Below are 16,235 nucleotides of genomic sequence, written 5' to 3' on the forward strand. Positions count from 1 at the left end.
AACGTTTGTGTGGGATATGGAATTTGTGTAATTGTTTATGAACTAATGTGATCTTAAGTCTGAAAATCTTGTACATCATATTTGAATTTCATGTCCTGCATCATGACTAGTCGTGTATGTAGTGCTTTAGAACATTTGGACGGAGCCTAATACGCTATGCTTCCTTAACAAGAAGGGTCCATGGGAAGTAGCAACATGGAAAACTAAAAAGGGACGTCATAGAACGAGCATCTAGGGTTAAATATGTCAATGTATCCTATGTTTCATCCATGTCTGGGTCGTAATCTTAAGTTTCCTTTTGGGATGTAATCTTTTTTGTATTATTTTGTTGTCTTGTTATTGTCATGCAACCTTTTAATAAAATCGACTTATTATCCTTCAAATACATATATATATATATATATAGCCAATGCTTTAAATATTGACGATATCGGCCGATATATCCCACGATATATATTGTATCCCACCTGTGCAATATGAAACACACAAGTAGTGCCGATATATACCACATGTTCGATCCAATGAGCATTTTCAAATTTATTTATTTTTTTGTTGAAATTATGTTTAAATCAGTGTTAAATGGTTACAAATCCATTAGTTCTTCATGTTTTGCATAAAAAATCATGGAGTTAGACCTTTGATTTTGATATCCATTGGTTCTTCATGTTCTCCATGTTTTTTATTTTTTCGAATTTTTCCTTCAACCAGCTGTCAATTGAGACTAATTTCAAAGTATTTAGGAGTATTTCATCACGTATACTCTAATTTCGAAATTTGAGTATAGGTGGTTGTAAGTGCTATGGTCTCATGCTCCTTTGGTTGTCAAATTTTGTTGTGCCAAAACTCTATTTGTGTCTTGTGTTTGTATGTTGTTATATATGTTCTAGACACTGCTTCACAAGTGCTTCAAGTACAATGATCGACTTCAAGCCAAGTCAAGCCATGTACTGTAAACATCAATGTTCAGAGCTACATCAATAAAGAGTACAAGACTCAAGTACATTTCAAGACTCAAGAGCAACTCAAGTTGAAGTTTAATGTCAAGCTTTCGAAGATCTCAAGATCAAGCTTACATCAAGTAGAGATCTCAAGCTTTGTAAAGTTCAAAGGTCAACAATCATTTGATAGAATGGAGTTTCAATGTCCATACTTCATGTCCCAGGAATGATTGACCTTAGATTGACCTTAGGGTAGGTCATTTCGGATACATAATTCAAACTGTATGTTTATATATGAATTTGGTCTGTTCTAAGACTAGTCCTGGACCTTGTTTGACTAGTCCTAGCACTGGTTCGACCAGTCCAAGAAATTCCACGACCAGTCCTAAGTTGTTGAAGATTTTCGAAATTTTTTGATTAGCCCACGACCAGTCCTGGAGGTCCTTCGACCGGTCGTAGGTGTGTTCACGACTAAACTTCGACCAGTCGTGGGTCCTCGACTTAAACTACAACAGCCTACTCATGCAGTCTACGACCAGTCCTGGGTCATCTATGACCGGTCGTAGGTGGTCCACGACCAGTCGTAGACACCCCACGATCAGTCGTAGAACGGTTTTCAAAGATCGTGCTTAAAAATTCAAAATGCCGTTGAAGCTACGACCAGTCGAAGTTTCCCTAAGACCAGTCGTAGACGTGATTTCTGCTTCTATAAATTGAGCACGAATCTCAGAATTTCATAACTCAATTCAAAGAAATTCAAGGCTCCACTCTGAGATAAGTTAGTGTTCATTTTAAGCTACTTTGTGCATAATTAATATTTCCTTTTGTTAGCTTATTTTTATTTGATTTTGATCTACATTCCAATCTGATTTGAAAAGGGGAAATTCTGTAATTCTTTCTTCTTGGAATCAAAATCAAATAGAGCTAGCCCATTTGATTTAATTTAAAATCAATTAGAACTTAGAACCATTTAAAGTGAGTATTGGACATTGAACGTTGATTTGAACTTCTACTCCGATTGGTTCTTCCGGGCTGCTACAAAAGGAGAAATCCAAGTATTTTACGTTTATGTAAAATTTCTATTCTTTTGGTTTTTGTTTGAGATTCGCCAGAAAAATCTCATTGTGTGGTTATTTGAGGAGAGCCAGAAAACTCAGAAAGTGTGGGTTTTTGGATTGTGTAAGCCCAAGTTAAAAAGACACAATTGTGAAGGGTTTAGGTGAACCTGTGAAACCTATTTTGTTAGTGAACGCTAATATCCCGTATGAGGAAATTAGGAGTGGAGTAGCATTCTGTGTGGCTGTTGTGTAACAGTTGGTGTACACACAGGTGAACCACTATAATTCTTTGTCTTGTGGTTTGAATGCTTTGTGGGATGTATGTGTTGATGTGAATGTTGTAAAATTTATATTTCAAGCAAGTGTGTGGAATGTTGTAATAATTTAGATTTAAATTCCTGCAATTTATTTCAATTCCTTACTATTTATTTATTTCTCTTCAGATTGAGTTTTTGATACAAAGGACGTTATAGAAATAAGGTTGTCCTGCCATAAACCCTTGGTTTTTATGGTGTAAGGTTGTCCTTAGAACTGAATTCGTATCAACCTCTCAATACTTGTTTATTGAGGTTGATTTTATTTCAACATTGTGAATTGATTTATTTTATTTGGCTATCTCTTTATTTTATTCCTCTGTTATAATTATAATTTGGCATAGTCCCCCCCCCCCCCTCCTCTCGGTCGTATAGCTAGGCCGTTTCAGTGGTCAGATTTGGGGAAAATTCCAAATTTCCCCAATTTTCTCCTAAATTGCTTGCAATGTTGCACTCCAAACATGAAATCAAGCATGTATGAGGGCTGATCTACTAATTTGTTAAGTCTATGTCAATTTTTTGAAATAAAAATCATTTTTAATTAAAAATTAATTAAAAAAAATATTAAAATATTATTTTTTTTTTCAAAATTTCCCTTCAACTAGCTGTTAATTGAGACTAATTTCAAAGTATTTATGAGAGTTTGATGAAATTATAATCATATACACTCTAAATGTTCTGCATTCAATTTGAATATAGTTGCATTATTCAGTCAGACAGTACATAGCTTAGGACCCAATACAAAGGAAACCTATTATGTGCACTTCTTTTTTGAGATGTTATTATTTAAAATTGTGTATTGAAGTCTTTTTTAACAATCCTTGAAGTTTCATTGAAAAATTCAACCATTTTCCCCCATGTTTCCCTAAAAGTGCAATAAATTATCCGATACGAATGATATATCTCGTAAGATAACTGACATGTATCTCTGTCCCAAGGGTGCGATACATATTGTGATACCGATATTTCGAACACTATATATAGCATGTAATTCATGCTCCGTAATGTAGCTTAGCTGATATTTCGAACACTATATATAGCATGTAACTCATGCTCCATAATGTAGGTTAGCCGATGTTTCGAACACTATATATAGCATGTAACTCATGCTCCGTAATGTAGCTTAGCCGATACGCTAGGCCACTACTTTTGTCTTTCATATCACATAGCTAGGATAGAAGATATATCATGGGATATATCGGCCAATATCGTCGATACTTGAAACATTGACGCTATGTAGCTCATTAAAATAGTGTCAAGTTGCATGTAGCCTACCCTACAAGCTATTTACATACATCACGCATTGTTTGGAGTATCCCTGATATTATTGAAATATCCCCGATATTATCCGGATCTCCTACTTGGTGATAGTGATAACATAGGTAGCGATACCCATGACATTGGTAGCATTAGAAATTCCAGGTATTGGTGGTGTATCGCTAAGTATCGCTAATATACCGATATTGCCAATGTATTGCCAATATTTTGATTGTGTAAAATCTAGGTGTTCACTTGTATCACCAATATATCGATATCGCCAATGTATTGCCAATATTTTCGACTGTGTAAATTCTAGTTGTCGCTTTGTATTGCCAATGTATCAACGATATTTCGATAATATCTCCAAAAAATAATTAAAAAATCCATTTCAAATTTATTTTTTATGGGCACATGGTTGTATTTAGTGTTCAAATTGTTGACAATAATATGGTGATATTATTGTTATCGCAACATGGGCGATATCAAGACCAGAGTCTTTCATTTCCTTTCCAATTGTCGATGATTTCTCAACGAAATATCATGTGTTGTCGATATTCTGAAATACCGATGGATGTTTGGATGGAAGGTTGGATAGTTGGATGGATGGGATGGGATTGACGAGATGGTTGGACTAATTTCTTACGATAACACATGCTTTTAGACCCCTATTAAATGGAAACTTATTATGCATGCATTCTTTTTGCAATTTTTTAATTCCTAAATATGCAAATGTGCATTTTAGCATCTCCTGAAGTTTCATTGAAAAATGCCACCATTTCCCCTATGTTTCCCCACATTTCCGAATATCAACAATATTATCAGCAATATCGATATTGTTTATGTATCCCTGGCCAGCGAAACTTGTAGCGATACTGATACTTTGAACATTGACTACACGTATGTAGCTTACATTACAAGTTATTTTTTACTAAAACTTTTTTGTTTTTGAGAGACGACAAAATTTTATTAAAGACCTCGCAAATCGCAAGAAAAGAATACAAACCGGCAAAAGAAAGAAGAAAAGACTCAAAGGAATGGGGTAGCCAAAGCTGCCTTGACACAAACTACCTAATCTAAAACGAGAATTTTAACTTTGAAAATGACCGCACTTACCCCCTCCATCGCATTCCGAAAACAATAGCCATTCCTAGTTCCCCAAATAACCCAAAACACCGCGATGATCAGCAACCACCATATAGCTTTCCCGGAATTGCCAACCCTGCCTCCATGCCATGCCCACAATACATCATCCATTGTCTTCAGCATTGCACAATTAGTGTGAAACAAATAGAGGAAATAGCCCCGACTCTCGCAACAAAAGAGCAATGAATGACGAGATGATTAATCGATTCCTCATTCTTCATACACATCAAGCAAATATTAAGGAAGGACGAGCGCTCTTCTCTATATATTGTCAACAGAGAGGATTCTCTTTCGCCCTACCAACCACATGAAGGCCACAACCCGAGGGGGTGCTTTGTAGAACCAGTGTTCGAAATATCGGTATCGCACAATGTATCGCACCCTTGGGATACAGATACGTATCGGTTATCGCACGGGATATATCGTTTGTATCGCATAGTTTATCGCACTTTTTGGGAAATATGGGGAAACATCGGGAAAATGGTTGAATTTTTTAATGAAACTTTGGGGATTGTTAAAAAAGACCTCCATACACACTTTTAAATCATAAAATCTCAAAAAAGAATGGCACATAATAGGTTTCCTTTGTAGAGGGTCCTAAGCTCTGCGCTGTCCGATTGAACTAAGACAACTATATCCAGTATCCACCCCGTCTATCTATTTTTCTATATCATTTTAGGAGATTTTGCAAAAAATTAAGTAGATCCAATAATTAGGTAGACCATATCATAGGAAACAATGGTGATTGACCATTAGTGGGCCACTTGAACTTTGGATATGCTTCACTTTTTGGGCTAAAATCATAAAATTATATGGTAAAATGGATGGATGGAGCGGATAAAATACATGAATTATAGTGGCCCCACAAAGTTTACTCACTACGTCGTTCCCACCCCACGCACGTGGATCTCCTGCGAAAGCCTTTCGCATGGAGTTCCTGCGCTGGGAACCCAGATGGGGCCCACTGTGATGTTCGTGAGAAATCCTCCCCTTCCATCAGTTTTGTGAGTTCATTTCAAAACAATATGCCAAAAATGAACCAAGCTTGAGTGGGCCGTGCTAACGGAAAATGTGGTTAGGGAAGTTCCTACCGTTGAAACCTACTTGAGTTCGACAGTGATGTTTACGTGCCATCTAAATTTTTATCTTTTATCATTCAAGTTTGTGGGATGTATGTATGGATGTGATGTTGTAAAATTTATATTTCAAGTAAGTGTGTAGAATGTTGTAATAATTTAGATTTAAATTCCTGCAATTTATTTCAATTCCTTAGTATTTATTTATTCCCCTTCAGTTTGAGTTATTAATACAAAGGACGTTTTAGAAATAAGGTTATCCTACCATAAACCCTTAGTTTTTATGGTGTAAGGTTGTCCTTAGAACTGAATTCGTATCAACCTCTCAATACTTATTTATTGAGGTTGATTTTATTTCAACATTGTGAATTGATTTATTTTATTTGACTATCTCTTTATTTTATTCCTCTGTTATAATTATAATTTGGCATAGTCCCCCCCCCCCCCTCCTCTCGGTCGTATAGCTAGGCCGTTTCAGTGGTCAGATTTGGGGAAAATTCCAAATTTCCCCAATTTTCTCCTAAATTGCTTGCAATGTTGCACTCCAAACATGAAATCAAGCATGTATGAGGGCTGATCTACTAATTTGTTAAGTCTATGTCAATTTTTTGAAATAAAAATCATTTTTAATTAAAAATTAATTAAAAAAAATATTAAAATATTATTTTTTTTTTCAAAATTTCCCTTCAACTAGCTGTTAATTGAGACTAATTTCAAAGTATTTATGAGAGTTTGATGAAATTATAATCATATACACTCTAAATGTTCTGCATTCAATTTGAATATAGTTGCATTATTCAGTCAGACAGTACATAGCTTAGGACCCAATACAAAGGAAACCTATTATGTGCACTTCTTTTTTGAGATGTTATTATTTAAAATTGTGTATTGAAGTCTTTTTTAACAATCCTTGAAGTTTCATTGAAAAATTCAACCATTTTCCCCCATGTTTCCCTAAAAGTGCAATAAATTATCCGATACGAATGATATATCTCGTAAGATAACTGACATGTATCTCTGTCCCAAGGGTGCGATACATATTGTGATACCGATATTTCGAACACTATATATAGCATGTAATTCATGCTCCGTAATGTAGCTTAGCTGATATTTCGAACACTATATATAGCATGTAACTCATGCTCCATAATGTAGGTTAGCCGATGTTTCGAACACTATATATAGCATGTAACTCATGCTCCGTAACGTAGCTTAGCCGATACGCTAGGCCACTACTTTTGTCTTTCATATCACATAGCTAGGATAGAAGATATATCATGGGATATATCGGCCAATATCGTCGATACTTGAAACATTGACGCTATGTAGCTCATTAAAATAGTGTCAAGTTGCATGTAGCCTACCCTACAAGCTATTTACATACATCACGCATTGTTTGGAGTATCCCTGATATTATTGAAATATCCCCGATATTATCCGGATCTCCTACTTGGTGATAGTGATAACATAGGTAGCGATACCCATAACATTGGTAGCATTAGAAATTCCAGGTATTGGTGGTGTATCGCTAAGTATCGCTAATATACCGATATTGCCAATGTATCGCCAATATTTTGATTGTGTAAAATCTAGGTGTTCACTTGTATCACCAATATATCGATATCGCCAATATTTTCGACTGTGTAAATTCTAGTTGTCGCTTTGTATTGCCAATGTATCAACGATATTTCGATAATATCTCCAAAAAATAATTAAAAAATCCATTTCAAATTTATTTTTTATGGGCACATGGTTGTATGTAGTGTTCAAATTGTTGACAATAATATGGTGATATTATTGTTATCGCAACATGGGCGATATCAAGACCAGAGTCTTTCATTTCCTTTCCAATTGTCGATGATTTCTCAACGAAATATCATGTGTTGTCGATATTCTGAAATACCGATGGATGTTTGGATGGAAGGTTGGATAGTTGGATGGATGGGATGGGATTGACGAGATGGTTGGACTAATTTCTTACGATAACACATGCTTTTAGACCCCTATTAAATGGAAACTTATTATGCATGCATTCTTTTTGCAATTTTTTAATTCCTAAATATGCAAATGTGCATTTTAGCATCTCCTGAAGTTTCATTGAAAAATGCCACCATTTCCCCTATGTTTCCCCACATTTCCGAATATCAACAATATTATCAGCAATATCGATATTGTTTATGTATCCCTGGCCAGCGAAACTTGTAGCAATACTGATACTTTGAACATTGACTACACGTATGTAGCTTACATTACAAGTTATTTTTTACTAAAACTTTTTTGTTTTTGAGAGACGACAAAATTTTATTAAAGACCTCGCAAATCGCAAGAAAAGAATACAAACCGGCAAAAGAAAGAAGAAAAGACTCAAAGGAATGGGGTAGCCAAAGCTGCCTTGACACAAACTACCTAATCTAAAACGAGAATTTTAACTTTGAAAATGACCGCACTTACCCCCTCCATCGCATTCCGAAAACAATAGCCATTCCTAGTTCCCCAAATAACCCAAAACACCGCGATGATCAGCAACCACCATATAGCTTTCCCGGAATTGCCAACCCTGCCTCCATGCCATGCCCACAATACATCATCCATTGTCTTCAGCATTGCACAATTAGTGTGAAACAAATAGAGGAAATAGCCCCGACTCTCGCAACAAAAGAGCAATGAATGACGAGATGATTAATCGATTCCTCATTCTTCATACACATCAAGCAAATATTAAGGAAGGACGAGCGCTCTTCTCTATATATTGTCAACAGAGAGGATTCTCTTTCGCCCTACCAACCACATGAAGGCCACAACCCGAGGGGGTGCTTTGTAGAACCAATGGCAGAAAGGAAGGTTCGGACCCGTTTTGCGAGATCTATCGAAGATAAAGCTGAAAAGTGATTTAACTGAAAACTTCCCAGAATGAATGTCCTGATCATGCAATCTGGTCTTCTTATTATAAATCAGGCTTTACCGAATTTAACATATTTAACAGGACCACTAACTCAGCAAATTCCTCATACAAAACAATCAGGGGCCAGCCGAGCAATCAAAAGGAACCTATCCTGAAGTGCCCGATCCCCACACCAAACATCTACTCGGAAGCGAGTCCGCAATCCTTCTCCAATCTTAAAAGAGATACCCCTACTCACAATGAGCTGAGTGTCCGCAATCACTTTCCAGACAGCAGATGCTCTATAAAGCGAAGAATGTTTCAAAAACTACCCTCTTGCATACCATACCTGATGGCAACCAAATTCTTCCAGAGTCTACCCTCCTCTCATGAGCTTTTCCAGCTTGTCCAAAACCGACTTCGGGCATTTCAAAAGTGACAAAGTACACCGGCATATTGGAGAATGTTGTATTGATAAGAGTTAGGCGACCACCCAACCAAAGATATTTGCACTTCTAGGATACAAGTTTCCTTTCAATCCTTTCAATCAATGTTGTTAAATCGCATATGCGATCGTGTGCGCGATTGCATATGCCTGTGCGCATATGCGATCGTGTGCGCGATTGCATATGCCTATGCACATATGCAGTTGCACATTCTATATATATATATATATATATATATATAATTTTCAAATTTTTTTTTTAAATAAAAAAAATAGGGATAAATTAAGAAAAAAATGAATAAATTATCATATGCCATTGGCCCTTGCAATACATTTAATTTAAGTAAAATAAAACCAATTACATATGAATTATATATTAAGTCATCATTCATCAAAAATTCTACATTTTATAATATAATTAACTTAACATTTAACAAATATGAAATATCAACATTTAACATTCAACACTACATCAATACACTTAGTAAACAAAATGAAGAAGTTATTTATTTGTTATTCATCTAATCATATACTATATACAATGATCTATTTGTCATTATGGCATATCACCACCACCAGCATCATCACCATCATCATCCAAGTCATCTCCTCCTTCCACATACACTTCTTCTTCTTCCATTTCTTCATCATCTGTATATACTAATACTTCATCAACATCCAACGATGGATCTTCAGCTTGATCATTATCACCATCTCCTCAATCTCTTCAACGGGTTGACGGCTACTACTCACCCCCTGACTCCCCCCCATCCTTCGCCTTCGAGTAGTACCTTCACCAGGTGTCGATCCGTATGCGACATCTTCAACTAGCGCCCATGTAAGGTCCTCTTTAGCAAGTACTGGGTCCGTCTCTACGAGCCACTTGTTATTTGCGTCCAATTCATCTAAGTGGATAGGGTCAAAAGAAAACAGGTTTTTCTTTCCTAGTTTGGAATCGTTCTTGCAATTTTTTATTATATTGAACGAAAACCAAGTCAATGAGCTTTTTTTTGCTCAAGGCAATTCCTTTTCTTAGTATAAATTTGCATGAAAGAAAGCGCATTTGGCATTAGCTATTTAGATAATTTAGTTTAGGCCTTACACTAAAAAATTGAAGTTTACAATTACTAAACTTACCGCCTCGGACGTTCTCCAATTGCGCTCGTAACCACTGACAGAACACGTGAGTCCAAGAATCCTCATAACCAGCTTCTTTTGTTTAGGTCCACTCCATTGGCAGCCCACTAGTTAGCTGAGAAAAACAGTTTAAGTAGGTTAGAGACACTTTGTAGAAAAACTATTTGTAAGATATTAAGACTGACATTCATAGTAGTATTTACTGGGTAATTTCATTGTCCGATGCCTTATTACGATATCCTTTGAGAATATCCCTCACTCTGTATAGAAGTCAAGCAAAGTTGAGATCTTGTCATGTTCTTCTCTATCTGGAATCATTCTTTCCAAGACATCAATAAATCTAACCATATGCATAATAAGTGTTTCTCCTGGATCAGTAGAAGCGAATAAGCAGGCTGGGTTAAGGATGTAAGCAGCCGAATAGATGACATTTGGCTGCCTCATCTTCTATCTATAATATCTAAAATTGGCTTGTAATCACGGTATCTATAATTAAAATGGTCTATGATCTTATTTTTCACCCTCTCCATCGCATCATATATGTAGCCAATTACAAGCTTCTCATCAACGTCCACCAATCGCAACACAGTGACTTAGGGCTCGGATGCTTTTAGCGCCTTTACCACTTGTATCCAAAAACTTTGTGAAAGGATTGTTTGTTGAACCTGTTTCCCTTCAACCTTCTTTGACCAAGGCCCACTGTAAAATCGGCCGACACTACAAAGCTTTTGAGTTCTCATTTTTTTTTGCATATAATCTTTGTAGTGTTAAAAAGGCTGTAGCGAAATGGGTGACTATTGGATGTAGCAAGTTACCCCCAATGTGTTTTCTCATTCGACTGAGAAGAATGACGTATTTGTACATAAAGACCGTGATTCTTCTAGCCCTTCCAATCACACTTATAAATAACCTACCTATATCTTCTAACATAAGATCAACATAATGGGCCGCACAAGGGGTCCAAAATAAACGACGTCTCTTCTTCATAAGAAGACGTTTGACCATTATATACGAAGGCTGCATTGTCTGTAATTACTTGTATAACATATTTCTCACCTATTTCTTTAACTACATTATCTAGTAAGTTAAACAAGTATTCACTGCATATGAATAACTCGATGTATCCACAGACTTCAAGAACATTTTCCCAACTGGACAATTTACCAAAAAATTAATGAGAGATCAACCAGATTTATCGGTCCATCCATCGGCTATTAGTGAACACCCATATATTGTCCACGATTCTTTATATTCAATTATAAAGGATCATGTATAATCAATTTCGGTTTTCAGGGATATCTCCCTCATTTCATGATATAAAAGAGGTTTAAGCCCAGGTCCAAATTGACCTATAGCCTCAACCATTACATTGAAGCTTCTCGATTTAACGGCATTAAAAGCAATGCCGGTTTGGTAAAACCACTTAGTAATATATTGAATAGTGGTTTTCCTATCTTTTTGTTTATACCGGTTCTCTAAAGTTGTTTGAGCCGGCCCTTTGGCTCAACCCCTTTGGTCGATCACATCTTCGAGGTATGGTCTACACCATCGATCCGTGGCCCCAGATCTCCCAAATCTTCGGATTCCGGCGAAGATTCTCCAGATTTTGACGAGGATTTCCCCCGATGTCGCCCAAATACCCGGATTTCTTCGGATTTTGACGGATTTCTCTCCCAAATCGAAGATTTTGCTTGCACTAATCTACGAAAGAAGCTTCGATTGGAATGGCCCACCAAATAGAAGCTTTCGATGATGACGATCTCTTGTACAGGTACCGAAATCCAGTTTCTTGTTTTTTTTTTCGATTTTTTCGGATAATTATAGTTTCGATTTTTTTTTTAAATTTTTTCGAGGAAATCGCGCGATATCGTCAAAATATCGTGCGATATCGACGATATATCGGCCGACATTTGAAATTGGGATTTTTTGGTATCTTCCGGGGGTTATCGGGGGTGTATCGTCTCGCATGGGTGCGATAACGATAATATCGGCCGATATATCGGCCGATAGTATCGATATTTCGAACACTGTGTAGAACCAATGGCAGAAAGGAAGGTTCGGACCCGTTTTGCGAGATCTATCGAAGATAAAGCTGAAAAGTGATTTAACTGAAAACTTCCCAGAATGAATGTCCTGATCATGCAATCTGGTCTTCTTATTATAAATTAGGCTTTACCGAATTTAACATATTTAACAGGACCACTAACTCAGCAAATTCCTCATACAAAACAATCAGGGGCCAGCCGAGCAATCAAAAGGAACCTATCCTGAAGTGCCCGATCCCCACACCAAACATCTACTCGGAAGCGAGTCCGCAATCCTTCTCCAATCTTAAAAGAGATACCCCTACTCACAATGAGCTGAGTGTCCGCAATCACTTTCCAGACAGCAGATGCTCTATAAAGCGAAGAATGTTTCAAAAACTACCCTCTTGCATACCATACCTGATGGCAACCAAATTCTTCCAGAGTCTACCCTCCTCTCATGAGCTTTTCCAGCTTGTCCAAAACCGACTTCGGGCATTTCAAAAGTGACAAAGTACACCGGCATATTGGAGAATGTTGTATTGATAAGAGTTAGGCGACCACCCAACCAAAGATATTTGCACTTCTAGGATACAAGTTTCCTTTCAATCCTTTCAATCAATGTTGTTAAATCGCATATGCGATCGTGTGCGCGATTGCATATGCCTGTGCGCATATGCGATCGTGTGCGCGATTGCATATGCCTATGCACATATGCAGTTGCACATTCTATATATATATATATATATATATATATAATTTTCAAATTTTTTTTTTAAATAAAAAAAATAGGGATAAATTAAGAAAAAAATGAATAAATTATCATATGCCATTGGCCCTTGCAATACATTTAATTTAAGTAAAATAAAACCAATTACATATGAATTATATATTAAGTCATCATTCATCAAAAATTCTACATTTTATAATATAATTAACTTAACATTTAACAAATATGAAATATCAACATTTAACATTCAACACTACATCAATACACTTAGTAAACAAAATGAAGAAGTTATTTATTTGTTATTCATCTAATCATATACTATATACAATGATCTATTTGTCATTATGGCATATCACCACCACCACCATCATCACCATCATCATCCAAGTCATCTCCTCCTTCCACATACACTTCTTCTTCTTCCATTTCTTCATCATCTGTATATACTAATACTTCATCAACATCCAACGATGGATCTTCAGCTTGATCATTATCACCATCTCCTCAATCTCTTCAACGGGTTGACGGCTACTACTCACCCCCTGACTCCCCCCCATCCTTCGCCTTCGAGTAGTACCTTCACCAGGTGTCGATCCGTATGCGACATCTTCAACTAGCGCCCATGTAAGGTCCTCTTTAGCAAGTACCAGGTCCGTCTCTACGAGCCACTTGTTATTTGCGTCCAATTCATCTAAGTGGATAGGGTCAAAAGAAAACAGGTTTTTCTTTCCTAGTTTGGAATCGTTCTTGCAATTTTTTATTATATTGAACGAAAACCAAGTCAATGAGCTTTTTTTTGCTCAAGGCAATTCCTTTTCTTAGTATAAATTTGCATGAAAGAAAGCGCATTTGGCATTAGCTATTTAGATAATTTAGTTTAGGCCTTACACTAAAAAATTGAAGTTTACAATTACTAAACTTACCGCCTCGGACGTTCTCCAATTGCGCTCGTAACCACTGACAGAACACGTGAGTCCAAGAATCCTCATAACCGGCTTCTTTAGAGCTAGGTCATTCCCGTTCGGGTCCACTCCATAGGCAGCCCACTAGTCAGCTGAGAAAAATAGTTTAAGTAGGTTAGAGACACTTTGTAGAAAAACTATTTGTAAGATACTAAGACTGACATTCATAGTAGTACTTACTGGGTAATTTCATTGTCCGATGCCTAATTACGATATCCTTTGAGAATATCCCCTCACTCTTTGTATAGAAGTCAAGCAAAGTTGAGATCTTGTCATGTTCTTCTCTATCTGGAATCATTCTTTCCAAGACATCAATAAATCTAACCATATGCATAATAAGTGTTTCTCCTGGATCAGTAGAAGCGAATAAGCAGGCTGGGTTAAGGATGTAAGCAGCCGAATAGATGACATTTGGCTGCCTCATCTTCTATCTATAATATCTAAAATTGGCTTGTAATCACGGTATCTATAATTAAAATGGTCTATGATCTTATTTTTCACCCTCTCCATCGCATCATATATGTAGCCAATTACAAGCTTCTCATCAACGTCCACCAATCGCAACACAGTGACTTAGGGCTCGGATGCTTTTAGCGCCTTTACCACTTGTATCCAAAAACTTTGTGAAAGGATTGTTTGTTGAACCTGTTTCCCTTCAACCTTCTTTGACCAAGGCCCACTGTAAAATCGGCCGACACTACAAAGCTTTTGAGTTCTCATTTTTTTTTGCATATAATCTTTGTAGTGTTAAAAAGGCTGTAGCGAAATGGGTGACTATTGGATGTAGCAAGTTACCCCCAATGTGTTTTCTCATTCGACTGAGAAGAATGACGTATTTGTACATAAAGACCGTGATTCTTCTAGCCCTTCCAATCACACTTATAAATAACCTACCTATATCTTCTAACATAAGATCAACATAATGGGCCGCACAAGGGGTCCAAAATAAACGACGTCTCTTCTTCATAAGAAGACGTTTGACCATTATATACGAAGGCTGCATTGTCTGTAATTACTTGTATAACATATTTCTCACCTATTTCCTCAACTACATTATCTAGTAAACTAAACAAGTATTCTCATGTGTGTGAATAACCCGATGCATCCACAGACTTCAAAAACATTGTCCCAATTAAACAATTTACCAAAAAGTTAATGAGAGACCGATCGGATCTATCGGTCCATCCATCGGCCATTAGTGAACACCCATCTATTTTCCATGATTCTTTATATTCAGTTATGAAGGATCGCGTATATTCAACTTCAGTTTTCAGGCATGTCTCCCTCATTTCATGATATGAAGGAGGTTTAAGCCCAAGTCCAAATTGACCTATAGCCTCAACCATTACATTGAAGCTTCTCGATTTAACGGCATTAAAAGCAATGCCGGTTTGGTAAAACCACTTAGTAATATATTGAATAGTGGTTTTCCTATCTTTTTGTTTATACCGGTTCTCTAAAGTTGTTTGAGCCGGCCCTTTGGCTCAACCCCTTTGGTCGATCACATCTTCGAGGTATGGTCTACACCATCGATCCGTGGGCCCATACCCTCAGGCTCTTTTCGAAACCGTTGGTTGTACTTGTGGTCTAGACCGGCCTGTTTAAGTAGGAGTAGGACTAGCTTCACCTACATTAACTACGTTTATATTTTTATATGCATCTTGTTTCAAATATTCCTCCTAACGAAGGGCACTATCGCATCTCTTTCTTGACTCTTTTTCCATATACTCCATGATCTCCCTTCGAATTTCTAGTGTAATTTTGCTGCATGCTTTTGCATTTGACCCTGGTAAATGTGCAAGGTGTTGTTTGTGCCTTGCAATGCCACCAAAACCCACACACCCACATAACTCACATACTATGTGAGTCTTATCCGAAACACTACGGTAGTGCCTATACTTCCAACCCAGGCCATTCGACTTGGGTTTCAAAGAGGAAGATTGGGAAAAAGACATTACGTTAGTGGTGTGTGTATTGATTGCTAGTATCCTAGTACTAAAAAGTAACTAGAAAATAAACTAATAAGTAAAAACTAAAGTAAGAGACTAAAGAGATGGGACTTGGGAGAGAGAGAGAGTTACACACACTAGTAGTGTAACTAGAAAGGGAGGGAAAAGAAAAGCAGGGACAGAGAGAGAGAGAGAGAGAGAGAGAGAGAGAGAGAGAGAGAGAGTTGAGTTACACTTGTAGCTTATAGTAAAAGAGAGGGAAGAGAGAGATTTACACAAACAAAATTACAATCACAAATTTAAAAAGAGGTTCCAAAT

General features: G+C 36.9%; 1 protein-coding gene across 3 annotated transcripts in view; it reads right to left on the reverse strand.

Annotated features, from left to right (window-relative positions):
• Nucleotides 1-16,235, reverse strand: part of LOC131239735 (uncharacterized) — a 97,485-nt gene that overhangs the window by 36,872 nt on the left and 44,378 nt on the right. Inside the window, exons 8-9 of one of the 3 annotated variants that reach the window (XM_058237582.1) lie at nucleotides 14,149-14,256; nucleotides 14,026-14,060 (exon numbers count right to left, since the gene is read on the reverse strand). The exons of the other annotated variants lie outside the window; for them this stretch is intronic. Of the exons in view, the coding sequence (XP_058093565.1) occupies nucleotides 14,176-14,256 (81 nt within the window). The 3' untranslated portion in view covers nucleotides 14,026-14,060; nucleotides 14,149-14,175. Of the gene's footprint in view, nucleotides 1-14,025; nucleotides 14,061-14,148; nucleotides 14,257-16,235 lie in introns of those variants that run through there. 3 annotated transcript variants of the gene reach the window in all.

Source organism: Magnolia sinica, chromosome 3 (genome assembly GCF_029962835.1).
Source record: "Magnolia sinica isolate HGM2019 chromosome 3, MsV1, whole genome shotgun sequence".
NCBI classification, from domain to species: Eukaryota; Viridiplantae; Streptophyta; class Magnoliopsida; order Magnoliales; family Magnoliaceae; genus Magnolia; species Magnolia sinica.